Source organism: Struthio camelus, chromosome 13 (assembly GCF_040807025.1).
Source record: "Struthio camelus isolate bStrCam1 chromosome 13, bStrCam1.hap1, whole genome shotgun sequence".
NCBI lineage: Eukaryota > Metazoa > Chordata > Aves > Struthioniformes > Struthionidae > Struthio > Struthio camelus.
The window spans coordinates 14256591-14277619 of NC_090954.1; the positions used below are offsets into that span (position 1 = coordinate 14256591).

General features: G+C 41.1%; 2 protein-coding genes across 18 annotated transcripts in view; one reads left to right on the forward strand and one right to left on the reverse strand.

Moving 5' to 3' along the window:
- PWWP2A (PWWP domain containing 2A) overlaps positions 1-16584 on the reverse strand; it is a 31894-nt gene extending 15310 nt beyond the window's left edge. Inside the window, exons 1-2 of one of the 3 annotated variants that reach the window (XM_068960147.1) lie at positions 15856-16584; positions 2286-3253 (exon numbers count right to left, since the gene is read on the reverse strand). In XM_068960147.1, coding sequence (XP_068816248.1) covers positions 2286-3253; positions 15856-16553 — 1666 coding nt within the window. In that variant the 5' untranslated portion in view covers positions 16554-16584. Of the gene's footprint in view, positions 1-392; positions 3254-15855 lie in introns of those variants that run through there. The other 2 variants (XM_068960146.1, XM_068960145.1) reach the window with 2 other exon arrangements.
- The window catches only part of FABP6 (fatty acid binding protein 6), a 45109-nt gene continuing 40169 nt past the window's right edge, over positions 16090-21029 (forward strand). For 3 of the 15 annotated variants that reach the window (XM_009685597.2, XM_068960165.1, XM_009685598.2), the window contains exons 1-2: positions 17059-17614; positions 18559-18646. The gene's annotated coding sequence lies outside the window, so the exon portion shown is untranslated. The other 12 variants (XM_068960159.1, XM_068960166.1, XM_068960160.1 and 9 more) reach the window with 12 other exon arrangements.

Sequence of the window (21029 nt, forward strand, 5' to 3'; positions counted from 1 at the left end):
AAAGCTGAAGTAACAATGGAGAGCGGGTCTGATTAACTTCTGACAGATGGAAAAAATTGAAAACGTTTCCCCACTGCACAAGTAACATTATCCACAGTCTTTATTCAAATATATGGAATAAAACCTAATTAAGGGAAAATTTTTGTGAACCTCAGCTAAAACAAAGCCCTCTACAGAGCTAGTTTCGAAACAAAAGGGACAGATAATTGCTTAATCTCAAAATTAAGACTTAAGTATATCATTAGTACTTTATATCAAGCAGTTATCTTTAAGAATGAGTGAAAAAGGACAATTTACTTTTTAAAAGGGTGTCCTCTATATGCGGCATACATATAAAATACTCTAACATCCTGAAATTTTTTCAAAGCTTTTTGAGAAACACACACAAATAATTCAGATTTAGTCAATTTTATTTACAGTTCGTTTTTTTTACATTTCAGAGCATTACACAATTACATATTCTCATTTTCTGACCTGCAAACAGATACCTTAAACGGAAATATTAAAAAAAAAAGTTAGATACATCCAAAAATGCAACAATTACACATCTGACAATTCACAAAGTGTAATTTACTAGGACGTATCCTAAGAATTTAGGAACAACCAGTCAGGAGAAAATCTGACCAATTTAAGCAATCAATTATTTACACATTCAAAACAAAGCCTCTCTTAATCTAAACCTCCAGGCAAATGGCCTGAAAGATTTCTTCAGGAAGAAAGACCAGAAGTTATGATTCACACCTATGCAGCATTAACAGCCCTTGATCCCAAACACTGAGCAACTTCTCAGCTTTGTCTTAGAGCTACAGGCATCCCTCTCAACTTCTCAGACCCTGAAGTGTTATGTTTGTGCCCCCATGTGCATAGAAAGGCTGAGTGTTTAAGAAGTGGTCACTAAGATAAAAACCCCATTTAATCTGGTCTTTAAATTACACAAATTTTTCTTCCTTAAAAATTTTAGTCAAGTCTAATGGCATTTAAACTGGCTCATGTGGACTGGGACTTGCTGTCTTAAGATGTTTACACACGCTTTGGACCCACTTGCACTGGCCAGACTAAATACATTAGAAACCATTTCAAATAACATTTAAAGACCATTTAGACAAGGCTTACATTTCTATACTTCCCTGATGGGCTAGGAAAAAAAAAAAAAAAGAAAGAAAAAAAAAGGAAAAAAAAAGTCACAGCTACTACTTTCATCCCTTGTGTTAACCCTTTGCCACATAGCAACTAGGTACATACTGGGTAGAAACTACTAAAAAATTCCCTGCAAATAAGCTGCCTTTCAGCTGAGGCTATGGCTCCTATGCATTGGGTATTTGAGGAGTTAAAAAAACAAAACAAAAAAAAACTGACTTGAAAAATACTGAAATTCTTACTTTAGGCTAATAATGATTGCATGTTCAATCTGTTTAACTTTCAAGAAACCGCTACAAATGGAACAATTTTAGTATAAAAAGAGCAGTCAACCGAGTGCAACTTCTGACTTGGTAAGTCCTTCATGGTAGTTCTCTAACTAGGCTATGAATTTTGTGGAGCCTTCAGATTTCTTGCCTACCTTACTTTCCATGTTCACGTTTCAAACTGTGTCAGCAGGGCCCGAACTTCGGGAGTGAGCTGCTTAGCAGCCTTAGCTGCCTCTGTGATGGCCTTGCGGTAAAGGCCCTTTCTCTTCTTATTAAAGCGCGACTGGAAGTTTTCTAAAAAGGGGGATAGTTGTGAAAGAGCAAGAAGAGATGTTGTTGGGGACCCAAACCACGATATACAAGCCTCCTGTCGAACTAAAAGGCCATTATCTTTCCGGGTCACAGTTATGGTAAGAATACGGGCTGGCCACCAAGGGAAGCCATAAATCTTGGCCCAAACAATGTCCCCTACACATATGGTCCTGCCATCTGGTGTGACACATTTAGAGACTTTTTTGGAAAAGACTTCCATTTTCAAGGAATTACTGAGCTTTTTCTCTTCCTTTGAGGAGGAGGAGGAGGAAGAAGGTGCATGCATGCTGCCTGGAGGAAAATCAAAGCTTTCAGTAGAGCTACACTCAGAGTTGGTAGATTTCAAATCATCTGTGCTATCACTACTACAAACTGATGCACTGGAAGAGTCAGATTTCTTTTGATTAAGGGTCATGTAAACCGTTATATTGCTTTTGCTGCCTCTCTTGCCCAATGTCTGGTGTTCATCCTGATCAACAGTTACATGCACTTCACGTGTGTCCTGAACCTCACTGCTGGCCTCTTCAGGGCCTTTTGAGGGGCTCTGATTTTCTGAAGGGGCCTCACCTGCTGAGCGGGTGGAGGAGCAGCGAGACTGGGGCTTAGTTGCCATCTTGCCACTCCGTATTTTCTCAAGTCCTGTCTTGAGAGAAGAGTCATTTTCTTCATTCCGATATCTTTGTGGCTTTAAACGCAATCGGGGTGGGAGGGAACCTGAGCTGGTGTTCTGAAGACGCCGTGTGAAGTGGACCTTTGAATGTGCATTTTTGGAAGAGGAGGTTGCACTCTGCTTCTTTTGTGCCTTTTCTTTGGCCATTTTCAAGACTTCCCGAGCTTTTGCATGATCCATGTTTTTGCTCTGGAGAACTTTTTTTGTATTTAACTGCGCTTTTGAAGTATTTGCTTGTGCAGAAACTTTAACTACTCTGCTTCTGCTGTGGGCAATGTTTGAAACCTTGACCACAGCATTCCTTTTCTGGCTTTCATTTTGGCTTTTTCCATCCACTTTATGGTCAGTCTTAAGTTTTTTATTCACAGTAGTCACACTCTCATTTCTTCGTTTTTTGTTATCCTCATATTTGGAAGAGTCACTTGCATTGCCACCTTTTTTAATTTCCTTTTTTTCTGCAACAACACTGTTTTTGCACTTGTCGCATAAGACCTGCCTCGGTCGTAGCTTGATAGCATTCATAATAGAAGTAGGTTCCTCCCTGTACATTTTACGCTTGGGCCGCTTAATTTTCCGGGGCGGAGGTTGAGGTATTGACTGGTTATAGGTGTCCCTGATAAACAAAGGGGGAGGATATGGCGCTCCCTCGTGAAAGAGAGGAGGTGGTTTAGAAGTCCATAGGCTTTTAGCTAAGCTAGGTTCTGATGGCTGCGTGGGAGAAGAGTCATCAGGGACTGCAGCATTAGATTCACACTTCACTTGTGCCTCATCTTGGAATGGTTTACTTTGGAGCTGCATGGCTTCAGGTTTATCCTTGTATTCCCTTTTAGGAAATATGGTCACAGGGATTCCATGGGGTCCAAACCTTAAAGAGAAAAAGAAAGAACATTTTAAAGCTTTGGAGGGATCTTTTGCAAAGTTTGAAAAGCTGTCCACATTATGTAACTACCACGTGAGAGACATGGGTGCTGAGCAAATTTGAAGCATCATATCTGGCCCTATTTTAAGTTTTCAAAAAGCAGGATACCAAAACCAAGACAACAGAGAACATGAAATACACGACTTCATTTGTATCAAGTTCTGTTGCATCAAGCATACATAATTATAGTAAAGAAGCCTTGAACATATTACAAAAAAATTGTCTAGAGACTGCATGAAAAAATTCCCTGTTTTCAGAAAATACTTAAAAACACACAAACTATACACTCAGCAAGACATCCCCTCAACTCCAAATGTGCACAAGATTAACTTCCATATTAAGTCAATTTAAATGAAGAAGGCATCTTCATCATTTTACATATTTCTTCAATTTTTGTCACAGCACAAAACACTGCAGTTGTTCTAGATTTAATTATTGCAAACAGACACGGAATAAATACTAGCATTTAAGAGATATTGCTGTCATTCTTCATAGATAAGAAACATTCATGAAAGACTAGCAGTTGATCTGATGCATTACAGCTTACACTAACAGTCTAGCAACGTTTATGATTGTTCCAGCAAGAATATCCTTACCATTTAATTCATCATAAAATCATTTTCCCTGCTGTTCTGCAAGCAGATAATACCTTAAACTACTGCCTACTTTTCTCCAGAAAGCTCTAGGCGTTTCAAGATCTGTACTGCTCCGTTTGAGACACATACAGGATTTTTAACCACCCTGACTAGTTTTAAGAGGGTAGAATGAAAAATCCCTCTAAGACTTGAGCATTATTTCAACTTTCCTGTACTAACGGAAGTAGTATGTTGCTCATCCAGGAAACCAGTGGTTCTTGCAAAGTTTTACGCAGAGGGAAACAGGGCTTCCCTTCTTCATAGAGGAAATCAAACAATAAATACACTCATTTTTCAACAACATTATTTTTCAGTCCCTAGAACAGGGAAGGAGGGAATATAAAAGACAGTTTAGCTTTTCTTCTGCCCTACAGTAGTACTGACCATTTGACATTACACAGAGCTTTAACTATACCATTCAGCATTCTTGAGCTTTGTCCGAGTCCAGCTCTGATACACAGAACAGTGTTTGGCTTATATTAGGCGATATTATGATCAGTTTGAGCTTAACGCAGCAAAAACACAATAGACAAATACCAACCCAACCACTTTGAGTCACTGAGCAGCATTTGCATTGTAGGTACTCATATCCCACCTGACGTGAGAGTGGCATAATTATCAAAGACTTGTCTTCAGGTTAACGCTAGCTCATTTGGCACTGCAGCTGCTTAACTGCAACATTCTCTTAACTGATTAAACTGAAATTTATTTACAATCTATGGTTGCCTCTTAACTAAACATAAATGCTGAATTCTTATCTATTTTCCCTAACATTTTTTACAGGAAACAGGTGGCTTATACAAGTGTCTAGATGTTCACTTTTATTTCTTGAAAATTTATTTTGAAACAGGTCATCCTATGTGCTAGCAGACTCTTCATACTGTCGCCAACAAGTCTTAACAGGTATGCAGAAGCACAAATAAGTGAAGTCGCTGTTTACAACTTAAAGTTGTAATTGAAGTAAACAACCCATCCAAGATCAAACTATCCAGTTTGCGCTTCATAATAAGAGGGAATAATCAAGGGGCAACCCAATCTATTTCGTTTTCGCACACACACAAGGAAGCTGAACACTTGACAATTTACAGATAAGAAGTATCAACATACACCTAGATACTGTTGCACTCCTAACTTTGAACTCCGGAGACAGACACAGGAGAGCCCATAAACAGTTTAAGCACTATTCTGGCCTTTCAGGTGGCCCGATGTGTGCTCCTTACGACAACATATTCTGTCATCCCAGAATAATTCATTTCACTCTAGCTATTCCTCAGTCAAGCACACTATTCGTTTATGAAGTGCAGTCTACTGGACTACTGAAAGCGACAACGAATTACAAACGTTTAGCAGATGCAAGCATTTTTCCAGGCTTCTGAAAAAACAGCAAGTCTGGCATTAATTCAGAGAGAATCATAATTGTAAGTTTTAAAATTGCCTAAAGTCCCAAAGGTCCACCAAGTGTAAAAAAAGTTTCTTTTCCATAAACACTTTCCCTTTCATTAACTATTCTGAATAAGTAATTCAGTTCCATGTAAGATTTTAAAAGAAAGTATCAACTGATAATAAGCTAGCAATATTTAGTGTGTTACTGGCATCAAGAAGTTCACCTTTTCTATAGCAATAAAATCTGGATCCTTTCTTTCACCATTTCAATAAAAATTATAGTTTTTTTTTTAAAGGCTAACTTACTGTAAGGGTTGAGAACAAAAATTCCTAGACAAGGCAAGAACTCTACTGCATAAATTTCAATCCTAAACAAACATTAAGACCTCAAAAGTAAGAACAGGATTGTGATATGTAGAAGGGCAATACCCATGCAGAAAGACATCACAGCTTCACTGTCTCAGGAACCGTATTTCTAGTCTATCCCAAGACATTTCCAGGCAGCAACACACAAGCATCTTTTCCAGAGGACGTTTATGCTAACTCAATATTAGGAACTTAACCACTATGAGCAGCAACCTGGGAAGAAGCAGTTCATAGAGGACTGCAAAGAGGTCTCCAGAAGTATCCTGTTCTAATGCTTCATCCCTCCGTCCCTAGATTTATTTTCTCAACTTCTACTGCCTGACAAGCACGAGCAAAGCCAGCACGATTAGCACTCCAAGCACATAAAAGTACACTAGTGGAAAATGCAGAAAACAACTGATACCATGAAAGAAGATTATTACTGCACTTTAGATTGTAATCTTTTCCTTCAAGCATTTGTTTAACACAGGTCAAAAAGCTGAAGAAGAGGACTGCTGAAGTGCAATTTTTATACAAGATGCAAATCTGTTTCAGAATCTTTTTTGGTAAGACATGAAAAACAACCCATATGGAATCTCTGAAGCTGGGATCTGTCTCACAAGAGGTACCATTTAAATGGATGTGCTAGAATTTTCTGTCCTTGTCTATTTAAAAGTTAATGGAATTGGAGAACATTCACAATTATTATCTAACACCAGTTACGCCAACAGCAAATTAAGATATTATGCCTATAAATTGTGTTAGTATATTAACACATCATCAGTCAAGAAATAGTTCATGTGAAGTACAAGATAAATTTTGCAAGCCCAGAGAGGGACTATTACTTCCAACAGCCGAATGTATGGCTGCTTTTCTCCAGTTACATAACTTGGAAGAATGATACAAAAAAATAAGAGGAGAGAACAAGGACAGGAAGATTTAGGAATGGAGCAAGAGTAAATGATATCAGGGGAAATATGAAGTCAGAAAGAGGAGAATGGTAAGAAGAAAAAACAAAAGAGCGTGGCATCTCTTTCTTACCACAAAAGCAGAACGAAGATGTGATCAGGACAAACCTATCAAAGATGAGGCACGGCAGAACATCTAATGAGTTGAACAGCAAATCCTTTTCAAGTATTTATTGCAGGTACTAGAATTTCAAGGCTCATTTTTTTGTACCACTGGTTGGTGGACCTTGAAGACAAGTGCTTCTTATAGAATCCCAATAATCATTTCTGTTATGCTAACTACACATTAGCTACGAGTATCATGCATTTGTAGTTTAGACATTAAAGTTTCAAAAGCTAGCATCTGGGTCATCTACTCAAACTAACTATTTCAGTTATGCCACATCAGTAAGACTACCCTAAGCATTTCGTATGTAACATGCTGTTTTTTCAAGTATTGCAAGGAGTTGTCTTTATGGATTGCATTCCTGTGGAAAATACTCATCCTGAAGTGTTACCTGTCCTCACTATAATACTTTCCTTCAGAAAAGGCAGTTCTTGAAGAGACATACTGCATTTACTGTTTGGAGAGAGAGAAAAACATAGACAGACAGACACAGGAATCTCCATGTGTGCCTAAGTTCAAGCTGGTTATTATATTTTATGCAAGAGTGGACCATATATAGTTCTACCTCAGAACATCACTTGAAGGACTGGAAAGGTGCTTTGATAGGGGGTCTGAAACTGAGCTGTTAGGAAAGCCAAAGAAAGAAATAGATACTTTAAAAAAATAACGTAATGCAGTTCTAGAAAGCAGTCCATCACTGCTTCAAATCTACTCTAAATTTGAACCATTTTTCTGTGTTGCCAAGCTTCTGCTTTTGAAAGATGTCCAGGTTCTTTTTGTTTTGAAAAGGCACCTCTAAAAGAGAGGACTGACAAGACCCCTGGTAAGAAACATCTCTCCAAGAGGGTGAACAAGTAATCAGTGTGGATCCAGGAGGATCCAATCACATTTCTGCTGTATATATCAATGTATATACATATGCATGAAAGTCATATAATAAATATCAACAGGAATAGCATGAATTACATTGAAATAACAGAGTAATGAGATGTATGAGAACCCTTCTGATGGAATCAAGTCCAGTTAGCTTTACACAGGGTAGGGCTTTCAATTGACTAGGGTATGCAAGGGCAGAAATATGGTAGAAACAGTCAGGTTTTATTTACACATGCCAACTGCAAGTAATGGATAGGTAGCCATGTTATCTTTTGTAATTATGCAAAAGCTAGTTTGTGTGTCAAATCTAGAAGCCTGCCACTTAAAGTAATATAAATCTGCATTACAGATATGTAAAACTTGGGTACTTCATGTACAAAAGTGTCCTCCTTTTGTTTATTTAATTCCTATAGCAGGACTACTACAATGAATATATATTACTATTCAGCTTGTATGCAAAACAGATCACAGGGGTGCATGCCTGCATGTGCATGTGTCTAAAACATGAGATAAGGAAAAAGCCCTGATTAAACTTTTAACAATGCGCACACACAAGATTTAAACAATACATCCTGGGGCAGAGGGTTAAGATGCTCTGTGAAGTGTTACACTCATCTTCAGCCTATAATGTCTAAATTTTGTTTCTCTAATAAAAGAAAAGCAAAACTGAAAGCACCTTGTTCTGCCAAAAAGACCCCAGGGAAAGAACAAGCGAATTGGTTCAGAAGTATTTCACGTTTGTCTGCACACACTCAGTGTCAATGAAGCACAGTAACTCCCTGCGTTGTGATAAGTGTTACATCAAGTCTGCTGTAAACGACTATGAACAAAACTGATCTTCATTGCTAAGTCAGCCTAAAGCAGTCAATGCATAAAAAGGAAAGCAGAGTTCTTGTTTACTAAAGAACACCTAAGGATGGTATTGAGAAGCCAAGACAGGAAATAATTTAAGTTATTTTTATCACCTGGACCAAGGTTCAAAGACTCTGAATACTAGGAATATCACAATATGCTCATATACTGTAGGGCTAAGTATATTTATTTCACAAATGTATTTAAACTGGATTAGGGTTTAAGTTATGATATGTAATGTACTATACAACTGGATAATAGTTATTTGAACACAACATATTTGGGAATTGCTCAAATATCCGAAGGACAAATTATGCAATAACTCATTTTTAATATAGAATTCAGTTGCTGTGATAAAGTGCAAATATGGAATGTTTTGCTTTAAATGGCAGGCACCTTATGGAAAAAAGCATACAAAGAATCCAAACTATCAGCTCAGCAATTACTCATCTCGTGATTAAGGTAACACTAGGCTAAACTGTCTAGGAAACGCATATTTCATTTACAGCTCTAAAAGCATGGCAAAAGACTGCTGTTTAAGTGACTCTCAGCACACGTCATCAAGAATACCAGTTGCCTCACCACCAAAGTCTCGGCACCAAAAGAAATTTGGTTGAAGTAACGACATCTGAAAATCCATATCTAAGAAAACTAGTAGGAAGCCTATGTATTGAAAGACTTTTACTGATCAGCATTGAGCTTAGTGTTTTCAAGCAAGTACACTTGCCTGACACCAAAGCTTTGGTTTCTGGCATACTTTCAATGCAGAGGAAGACAGTAGTAGCTGTTTTTAAATCATTCCTAACCACTGTCACCCAGGTCTCCTTCTGCAACAACTATACAAATGCAAAGCTATTAATGATACCAAATAATATGCAAACATATCCAAAGAATGTATTAACTTACAGTACACACTCCCATTAAGTTAGAAGTCCTTCTTTGAAGGGCTTGGACTTCCATGAAACTGAATCACGGATGTCCATGTAGTTGGGATGCTGAAGCAGACTTTGAAGAATCAGCCACTGCAGAAATTGAACTCTGTCTAAGCTGATAAGCCTGAAGGACATGACACTTACATGGTTCCCAATGCCTGCTCTTTCCTCACAGATGTGGGAAGGTATCCCTAACCTTTTCATCAGATTGAATTTACATGCAAACTCTGAGTCTACTTCAGTTTTCTGCAACTGCACCTCCATATTAGTAGGCCTGAATATCAAGAGTTTTATCAAGGATACAAAAGAGTAAGTTTATTTAAAAGACAGAATACATTCTAAACTTTAGGCTCCCTACTAAGAACAGCAATTTTACTCTGACATAACCACAAGGCTGAAGGTCCATTTAAACTGAAGTCCGCTAAGCCCGCCAGCATTACTAGTTATAAACATGAGTTACGCTTACAAGTAAATACCTTATTGATAAATTTGGAAGTGTTGCACAATTGCAAGGCTTTAAGATAGGATACCTGGAAGATGCGCTTAAAAGAATAACCACATACCAGCCAAAACCAGGAAATTTGGAAGAGAAAGGTATTAACAGATGAACTTGAAGCACTTCAGTGTCAAGATGTACAAGATTCATCAGTTCCAGAGCAATGTAAAAAAACAATGGTTGACAGTATATTGAAAATTTCACCTTCATCCTTTGTCTCTCAGCACTCCAAGCTAAAATAAGTCATGCTATTCTCAAGAAACAACGGCAGCCCATGCTGTCAGAAGACATAAAGGCATACCATAAGAAGAAGGGATAGGTTTATCATCATCCATTACATCTCAGTCCAACAAAGAATAGTAGAATACTGCCATTTTAGGAAAGGGTAGTTTGTGGCATAATCCAAAGAGATGCCCCATCTACCAGCAAGACTAGAACTTATTGATTTAATGAGAAAAGAGTCACACTCAGCACAGGCTCAGAAACAGAAGCAATTAGCCTAGTGTCCGAGTTCAATAGAAGCCACAGTTATTACAGGTTTTCTACTTGAATTAGCAAAACCCTAAAAGCTAGTCCAGTTTTATCAGCCACTTTGGAGTAGAAAGTTGAAAAGAGTTAGCCTTTCAAAAAGCATTTGATAAGCGACCACAAATAAAACTCAGTAAACTTCTGGATATAGGTGGAGACACAAGAGAAACTATTTAAACACACAGGAGTTCAAATATTATAGAATAATTTAGGTTGGAAGGGACTTCAGAAGATCCTCTGATCCAACCCTCTGCTCTAAGTAGGGCTAACTTTGAAACTAGATTATTCAATATAACTTCTAAGTCAGTCACAAACAAAACACATGTAATTTACTCTTCTAGCCAAACATACTCACATCACACCTGTTTCCAGTGTCCTGGAGAGAAAAACAAGTATAAAAAAAAGTTACGGCTATTCTGTAAATGCTAGCATTCCACCAAGCTCGTCCAAGAATCAACTAAAGGAGGTGATGAATTTTAGAAATACTTTTTTTTTAACTTGTGCCAAATTTGCAAGGTAACATAGACATTTCCTTATTGCTGAAAACGTGTATTGTAGAACATTAGTAGTTCTACAGTACTTAAACTTTCCCCAGACAAGGAAGAAAAAATATACACATTTATTGAATTAAGTTAGTAGTAAAAGAAAAAAAGTTAGGCAGGGAGAAATATGCCACATCATAAGGTTTCTGCTGTTTCTTCCTTTACGCCACCTATACCATCCTTCAACAGCAGATCTTGACTCTTTCACAATTTAGAATACCTTGTTTCTTCACCTTTCTTGGTGCACAGAGTAACAATACAATAGATTCACTCCTTATAGTCCGTATTAACAAAAAATGCTAGCATACACAGATCACAAGCTTCAAGCAGCATTCAATGCAAATTATTTAAAAATTTAACAGATTTTCTGCAGATGAAGACAACACAAACTAGGCGATGAACGCAACAATTTATTTATCCTTACTCTTTTGCAGTAGAGAGTTAAATGAATAAATTGGGAAAAGCATAGAATTCAGCAGCCTCCAAGTTTTAATTGAAAAAAAATGATACCATGATTAGAAGAATGTGAAGCTGTCTATGTGAGCGTACTTTCATTATATAGTTCATGCATACCTTACTGTAGGAAGTCTTTTTCCTTATCTTCCACAATAAAAGCCCAATTTAGATATAATTTTCAAACACCTCTCTACTAGGAATCCACTAAGTATCTTTTGGTTACCTAAGATTTTTAGGCCACAAAGCAACTCTCCCCACCAAGAGCTATTATGATCACACCCAAGTCAGAAGGGAACAAGCTTAGAGAAAAAGACAAAAGAAAGACATAAGAGTCCATCATATCTGTAGAATCAGAAGCAAACATTTAGACGAAGGATAAAGAGGTAGAAAGTCTGAATCCTGCCTGTTGGCAAAAAAAACAAGAAAATATAAATCTATTTCCCCCACCTCACCCTATACTTAACCTTTGAAAAGGGACAGAGAAAAACTCATTGTAGAATTAATTATACTCTCTCCAGAAGAGCATTCAAACAGGCTCGAAAAGCAGGACTTTCTAATCCTACATAAAGGTTTGCAAATGCTATGCTCATCAGGTATTTCCTTACTGTCTACTTCCTGCAGGTGCAGAGCAGGATTTACAGTAACTCTGAGCCAGCAGGTGGCATTAACATCTCATTGACTCTAAGAATATGTGTCTGGCCTTTGAGAAACACTGTACAAGCTTAAAAGCCCTGTATCTAACTAATAGCTTTTAATGACCGTTTAAGAACGGCATGGAAAGTTAACTATTATCTTGTATGAAAAACATTCCACTATCCACTCTGACAAAATAAGACATGCTTGCCTTCTGCTTGATGGTTGGCTGCACTTCCTGTCTCTTGTATCAGCAGAACTTCATCAGTCACACACCAAGGAACCCACATCAGAACCTTATCCTAGCATGCAACATGGCACTTAGAAGATAACGGCAAGAGTAACAGGAAAGTTTAGCAGCAGGATCACATTTTGAATCTGTACAATAAGCCTTCAGAGTCATAAAAGTGGAAATATGTCCCTCTTTAAAGAATATACACTCAACATGGAAAAAGAACGCTCTACTGCACAAGATAATGGCTCAGGAATCAGTAGATGCGGCTCCCAATTTTCAGCCCATTTTCAAAGCTTCCTGCACAACTACCGATAGGTTGATGTTTAGTACCTCAGACTGCCAAGAATAACTGTGGATAAAACATTTTCTTACCTCAAACATATGTGGGAATAAAGTCCACTGAACACTGAGGTATTTGTATAAATGAAGTGAATTATAAACCCCTAAATGGACATCCTATTTACAGAGCGTTATTGGGGGGGGGGGGGGGGGGGGGGGGGAAATCAAGCCTTTAATACATACTCCATCAACTTCACATCAAAGTCTGTAAGAACAAAACGTGAAGTCACTAGTACATCACTGCAACAACGGAAACAGAATGGCGGCGAGAGGAAAGAAACTTTAAAAATGGGACTATAGAGAGACATTTTAGCTTCTCGTCTAACTTAAAGTTAGGTCATTTAGAACACGACTTTAAAAGACCGAGGTTTTTAAAAGGGTCATTAAAACTTACTCTTCTTAGTACTGTACAGAAGTAGCCCTGGAGGGGAAAGCAAAAAGTAAAACCCAAAAAGGAGCAGGAATTATTTTCTTCAGAGTATATGATGAAAGCAGCATTAGCACCTGCAATGAAGACATCAGCCACTTTCTGAAATAAGTGAATGAGTTAATTCTAATAAAAAAATTTCATTTTTATTTGATAGAATTCTTTAACAAAGTCTTAAGGTATCTATCAACAGGAAACAAAATTTGCATAACGAAAGTTTGTAAGATTATTCCCATGCATCTGGGATGAGCTAAGGGAGACAGCTTCCATAACCATCTCTCTTCGGTACTAGAAATCCCACTGTTTTCATGCAAATTCATGCTAGAACTGAGGTAGTTTTGATTCAGCTTTCACCAGTCCAGTTTATTCTCAGTAATACCAAAACCTGGTAGGCTCTGTTATAGAGGCAGACTCAGAAGGAAGTTAATGAAAAACGTTAATATCCAATAAATCTAGGGCTGCAACACGATAGGAAAGTGAACATATAAAAAGGTATAAACTGACACTTGACTAGTTCCACTGCAAGTCACTTACCACCAAAATCTGAAAATCTAGAATAAAATTTAAATCTCGGGCACTCCTGTAACACCTGTTTTCTGATAAACACTTGACTTACTTAAAGGTAGCAAGTTCTTAGACTATTTCTAGAGTTCACTTACCACTGCATTCCCTTCTTTGGGATATCTGAACACAGATGTCTATTCATCCACAAATATTTACTCATCACCAGCCAAATATAATACCAATAATACCAACCTTATATCTAGAAACTCAATCCTCATTGTCCAGGCACTCTAAAGAGCTTGGTTTTCAGAATTTAAACTTTATCTCTTGGATTCACATATAACAAGGGCCCCTGAAGGAAGTCCACGATCATATGGATGGAGAGGAAGGCATAAGTGGTCCCTCAATTGCATAAGAATACCTGAGAGAAATAATACAAGCCTTCATGTATCACTTTTCCACCATTCTTAGGATGAAGGCTTGCCCCATGGACTGTGTTTAAGACCAGGGGAAACCGAGATGCCCGCTTCCACTGAAGCCAAAACGCAAAAGAACCAGACAGTCTGACCACCACAGATGACCTTTACTGCACAGGGCCAGATTAGATCTGCTGCACAAGAAAAGGATCCTCAGCGCACAAGAAAACCTCAGGCAACAAGGGGATGTTTGTGGTCAATATGCATTTAATAAAATATGATCTTTTTCATTGAGGAGAAGCCGGCATTTTCCTTGTTCAGACACACAAATCTCTAGCAGTACTAGCAGCATGTGCTTTGTCACCCTGTTAACCATTAGGGACCAGAGCAATAATACAATTTTGCTGGTACAGACTCAGACCTACAAAAGAACAGATGTTAACCAGCATTATGATTTAACATCTCCTGGCCTGGTTTAAAGCATTTAATATTTCACACTAGAAATGAATACTGTATGTAGATTTTAGTACTTGGCTTTGAAAGATAAATTGATAAGTTTTCATTTCAAATCCCAACAACTTATAAATTTAGAACTTACTTCCATGACATTATCCAGAACTTGGTTTCAGAAAAGGCCTTCTGTTTCAAAACATAAACAAGAAGCAGGCCCAGGCCAAAAATGCAGATCACTAACATCCCTCTTTTAGAAGGCATTGACAACACTGATATTATTAAAAAGTTATTAAACAGCTGCTAACAATACAAACGGTAGTGAATAAGACATAAGAATATACATGCAGTTTAAACTTTGGGGAAAAAAATTGCACTTTCTGCATTCCAGTTATCTTAAACAATAAAAAAATGGTGACATTTCACTTCTCTCATGTACTTGTGTAGTGCTTATATGTTCAGAATACAAACACTAAGGGCAGAAGATATTTTCACCTGTAAATAGTAGTTAGAATGTTTATAAACCTACATGCTCACAGACGAGTTCCTGTAGCACAGCCTTCCTGTAGCAAAGGGTTCTTGGAAGGCTATGAAAAAGAAAACTCAAACCTCATAGTCTGATAAGGCTTAAACTTACTTTGTGATAGATATCAGTTCCTGAAATAAAAGCCTGGTATTTAAGAACCTTTATACTTCACCCCACACGCTACATGCAAGGAGCAATTAGTACTAATAACGATGCTTCAGGACTGTAATAACCTGGCTTCAAAATCATTGTTCTGAAAGATAACGTATATCAAAATATAAGGTTACCTAGGCAATGTAAGACACAAGCCAACAGGAAAAACCGATCTCTGGGTCTGAATACAGAGAGACTGGAACAGATGTCAGCGTCTGCAGCCCAGGTCTTTTTCCGCCCAGCAGCGGCAGAGGCCCGACGTGAACCCCAGGCGAGTTAAAAGGAAGGGCCCATGTGCTCGTCCCTCTCCCCGACTCCCCGCTCCCCAATTCCCACTCGGCACTACTTTTGCGCTATAAAACGCGTGGGCCAGGCAGTCGCTGGCCCCTTTTATCCCGCCAATGGGGGGGACGGGAGGGGGGGGAGCGCCTTGCTCCCCCTCCCGACCCGTTTTGCGGGCGGGAGGGCCGCGGCAGGGGGGCCCGGGCAGGCCCTAGAGGCTCCCCCCCCCCACCCTGCCAGAAAGGAGCCGGGGCAGGAGGCGGTGGTGAGCTCCTGGCGCGCCCGAGGTGCGGCGGGGGCAGGGGCCGCTCGCCCCCCCCGGGCGGTGCCCCGGCTGCAGCCTCCGGGGGCCGCGCCCCGCCGCACGGCGAGGGCCGGCGGCGGCAGGCGGGTGCCAGCCAGCTCGCTGCTCCCCGCCCCCGCCGGGGACGGGGGCTCGGCACGGCTGCCCCGTGAGATCTCACCTTTTAGAGAGGTCCATGAGGACCCCCGAGAAAAGCTTCTCTCCCAGCCGGAACGAGACCACCAGAGCGTCCTCGATGATGTGATCCAGGGTGACCCGCACCTCGGAGCCAGGCAGCAGCGGTGCCTCCGCCTCCGTCTCCCCTCCGGCCGGAGCCGCGGGCACCGGGCACTCGACAGCGGCGGCATCAGCAGCATCCGGCTCCTCCTCCTCCGGCCGGGACGGCTCCTCCCCGGGCTCCGGCTCCGCGGAGCCCCCAGTAGCCGGCGGGCAGGGCTGCGGCTCCTCCTCGGGAAGTTCAGGGTGCCCAGCAGGCGGCGGGCAGGGCTGCGGCTCCTCCTCGCACTCCGGGCTAGGCGCTCGCCGGTGCTCGGCCTGGGGCGAGCCCACCTCCGGGGTGCAGGACGGCAGCTTCTCCGTCGCCGACCCCTCGGCTTCCGGCTCCCGAGTCCCGGCCGGGCTGCGGGCGAGCTGCACGGGCGGCGGCGGCGGCTCCTCGGCCTCGCCAGGAGCAACCTTCCCCGCGTCGGCCTCCTCCCCATCAGGCACCACCGACTCGACGGCTTCAGTGACGGCAGGGAGAGGGTCCGCGCCGGCCTCGCTGCCTGGGATCGGCTCCATCTCGGGCTCAGCCTCGCCGGCCCCCCCATCGCCCGGCACCGCTGCAGTCGCTGCCGCCTCCGCAGCCATGGCCGCCATTTTCTCTGCTGCTTCACCGCCGCCTCCCTCCAGCAGCGGGATCGATAACCGCGGCCTTCCCCGCCCGCCTGGGTGGGAGGGCCCGCCCCCTAGGGCCGCATCCGGCAGCCTATTGGCGAGGGCGGCGCGATTCTCTACTGCTAACGGAGAGCGGAGCAGTCCGTCAAGCCCAGCGGGAACTTCCCGTTGGCCAGCAGGGACTTCATTCAATGAAGAGTGGGGAAGAGGAAGAAGGGGCGTGGCTTAAAGCGCTACACGCCGGTACAGATTAAAGAGGCGGGGCCTTGGGGGCTGTTCCGCCACCCCATTGGCGGAGGGAGGAGCCGCTCCCCTGAGAGGCCGGTAATTGGTGGAGGCTGCCGTCGGTCAGGGAGCGCGAGGCGGGAGGCGCGTGGGGGCCGGCATGCGCGCTGTGGGCGGCGGGGCCAGGGCGCGGGGGAAGATGGCGAGGGCAGGAGGGTGGCTGGCGGGGGGGGGGGACGAGGGGGGTCGGTGGATGAGGCCTCAGCCGGGCGCGTGGCCTCCCCCCACCGCCTTCCCGCCGACTCGGGCCGCGGCGGCACCGTTACGGTGCCTCCTTGTGGGGCGGGGCGGGGCCCGCGTTGCGGGGGCGAGCGGGGCCCTCACCGGGGGGAGGGGCGTGAAAAAAACGCGAAGCGCTGAGCGTGGCAAACGGGCAGCTCCCTCGGCAGAGGGAAAACGCGAGGGAGGCAGAGGGTTTGGTGTCTTACGTAGGGTAAATCAGCGCTTTGGAAAGGGGAAGCTGCCTACGTTAGGTCCATGGGATAAAGGCAAATACCGTAGTGGTAAAGGGAGGGAAAAAAAAACCCACTCCTCCTCAAGACGTTTTGAGTCAGTGGTTTTCTTCCTGTGGGTTCAATAGTTCCTGCCGTCTTGGGCGTTTTTTCACCCAGCTAGGAAATCTTGGCTTTCCCAAGCAAAAGAAAAAGGAAATATTTTAGGATGTTATGTGCATGATTTTACCTTCTTCCTGAAGCGAACGTGTTTGGAGAAAGGAGAGAAGTGTTTAAAGAACAGAAGGAAGGAAGGATGAGAAAAGTGTGAGTGAGTGGAGGAAGAGAAAAGAAACAAAAGCAATCTTAAAGCACGGATGGTTTTATTCTTCCCAGTACTATTATGAGGGATATACTGTTTAGCAGCAATTAAAACTTACTGAAAAGTAATAAGCCAAGTCTATATGACTTTTTAAAAATAAACTATGCTAGTATTTCTTTCAACTTCGTTATTTTTATTGGCAGATTTCAAAGTTGCTGCTAGCCATATGCTTACGATACCCTTGAAACAGCCACACCCCAGGTTGTCACGTAAAAAAAAAAAAAACCCTTATAAATAATGAACCTGAAGAACTAATGAAATAAATAGAAAAATCCTTGAACAGATTAATGGCCCAGTAGTACACTCACCTTTTTCTCCCTTCCTTTCAGGATAACTGACTTACATGCAGTTAAAGGAGTGTGGTAATTCAAACAATAAACTTTTCAATGCAAATGATAAGGATTTGGAATAAACGATCTTCTGTAACAACAAAAAAGCTGCATATAACTATGTAAATAAAACATGATCCTGCAAACTGCTAGCTATAGGATTTTAGCAGACAGTAAAGGTGTGAATAACCTACCCTGTTGCCCTGAACATTGGTTTTTGACTTGTGTTGTGGACATCAATACTGTTTTTGATTTGATACTGCTTTACCTTGCATGATGGGTATAAAGTTTGCATTGTCATTGTCATAAAGAATATAAGGAACATATGGGGACATCACAAAGAACAGAGCTAGACACGTTTCTTGAGAAAAATACATTAGAAATGTAGTCAAGTAAATTTGCTAAAGATAAAACTGTTTATTAGATTTTTCTTTTCTTTTACCACTATATCTGTTAAATCAATGGCGTGGTAGTGTGAGTGGGTAGAATAAAATGTGTTTGTTGGGAGAGGGAGTAGCAGATAGAGAATTACATTTTTTTTTGTTTTCTTTTTTTCCCAGCCATGATTGCAGCTTTGTCAGTGTGTATCGCAGAGAAACAGCAGATGGATTCAGTGTATCGTCTGTGGCTTAAAAGAAATCAGATTCGGTAAGCTCTTCCAAAACTACCTACCATTAATATTACTGCCTAAATCGTTTTAAAACAATTTTGTTAGACCATATTTGTAAAAGATCTGTATTCTATATCCTGAGGCCATAATGTTTTGAAAGATGGCAACTACATAGGACCCCCAAGGCTGAATATTTCCATTGCCAGAATTCTAGAGAATGGTGAGGAGATTTGTGTTGCTACTGAGTTACCTTAATTTCAAATCTGTCCTTGTGCAAAGATCTCAGTTTTACATCAGATGTGAGGTATCAGTTTTACGAGTCAGAGTTTTTCCTGTATATTCTGCCAAGGAAAAGGCAATAGTGGCACCGGAAGGTTTACGGCAATTGTGAATGATTCATAGGGTTCTCATCTTGAAAGAGCCTGGTATAAAACAAGTGGACATAGGACTGAAGGAAGGACTCTGCTGTTCCTTCCTGTCTTTTATTTTTGTTTTGTGCAATTGCGACAATAGATGACATGCATCTAGAAAATACAAATTTGCTTCCTGGAAACTTTTTACGTTATTCAGTTGAGTCCCAGGATAGATAGAAACATATTAGTGAAGACAGCTTAGATGTAATACCAGAGTTGTTTTTACATTGGACTCTCCTACGCAAACAATGCTTGGAGATACTCCAGCCATATTTCAACAGCAAACCAAATCTTACCCTGCGTGCGGAGGACTGTTCTGCATGTTAGAGGTATGTTCGTCTGCTCTAATACTGTTTTCCCTATACTGCCTCACACCAGTGGTAATCTATCTGTTCATCCCAAATCTAATGTTGGAAAGAAAAGGCACCAGGTTAGCTAGAAGGGTGAGCAGGGTGCAATGTCATGTATTGTCATATATTCTGTCTTGTTTTTACTCTAGAAAGGTAGTACTGTACTTCACAAGTTACAAACACTAGCACTCCAGGTATCAGTAAACCTTGAGACAAGTTTGCAAAAGCAAAGCTGCAGGACAGCTTCTGTGCAGGGGAGGCCAAAACTCTCATGGTCTTTACTATAAAACAGCATGGCATGTGTAGATACTTTGTACTTCTCTGATTCCAGTTGTGCTAACCAGTCAGTTCAGTTAGCCACAGTTCATTTCTCTAGTCCTTCCGTGGCGTGGTATAGAAGGATGGCAGTAAATTCTGAGCGTACAAGAAATTACCAACTAATACAAAGAGGCTGCTTAGCCCTTGAGCTAATGGGACATTGAGATCCAATAGCTCAGCCCAGCAGGCTTTTTGTTATGCTAAATTCAGACTTTTCTGACGGATGGGCGTAAAATGGAAGATTTCCTCTTCCAAAACTGCGGTGAGATTAATGCTTTCTGAAATCCACCCTGCTTTTCAGCAGGTGTTGCTTATGGCAGACAGCAACCATTAAAATGCTAACTGTCATCTTTAACATCTACTGGAGTCCCCAGCAGTCCTTCAGCTAAGCATAAGAAACAAACCTGGGTGTATGGCTTGTTAACACTCTATCTGAATTGTTTCATTGTAATAACAGAGGAGATAACATGCTTCACCCAGTCAGTTTAAAATGCTGAGAGCATCTTAAAAATAGAATGTGAACAGCTTTGTCACGGCATCATTTATATGTTGAAAGGGGTTATATGTGCTTTTAGAAAGAGGTAAATAAAAGATATTTATACGCCATTCTAATCTAATGTCCAAGAGAAATATGATATGATGGTTTAATTTTAAATAGGAATTTGCTAACAGTAGGCACATTGACACAGGATGAAACTTGTTCACTGAACAAAAAAGTGCTTGCTATATAATTTTTCCCATCCCAGACTCCTTTGGTCACCATTTAATTTCTGTTTATTTAAATCTGGCCTGTAATCTCTTTAGGATAGGATTTGTCTTCCCGTGGCTGGTTTGCCTAGTGATTAGCATAGATGGGGCCTTGTTTATATCCTGGAGCCTTTAAAAACTGCCAAAATAAGATGAATGATGTTAATGAAACAAATTGCACTCGCACACCCTTTCTGTAAATTAAAATGAGTCTATGTGTGTTCAGCGATTGGCAGAAAGGACAAAAGTAGGAAAAAGAAAATAAATTGAAGAGAGAGGAACTGATAAATTTACACACAGGGAGAAGAGAGCATATGTCAATTTGGCCTAAGAAAATTCATACAACTGGAGGGGATAAAAACTGGTGAATTTGAAGGCAGGAAAAATGCAAAGATATAAGAAAATGTATTTGACAGCATATTGGCAGACTGGGTGGCAGAAGAAGTTGTAGTAAACTGGAGTAAGTAAATGGATGTGATGTGGTTGAGCGGTTCTTGTAAGAAGTAGATATGGTTGTATCTGTACGCGTGGGTATACGTGAGTGAAAGAGTTGTTTCTGTGTTTGTAAGCTGGGACACGATAAAGATGGAGTC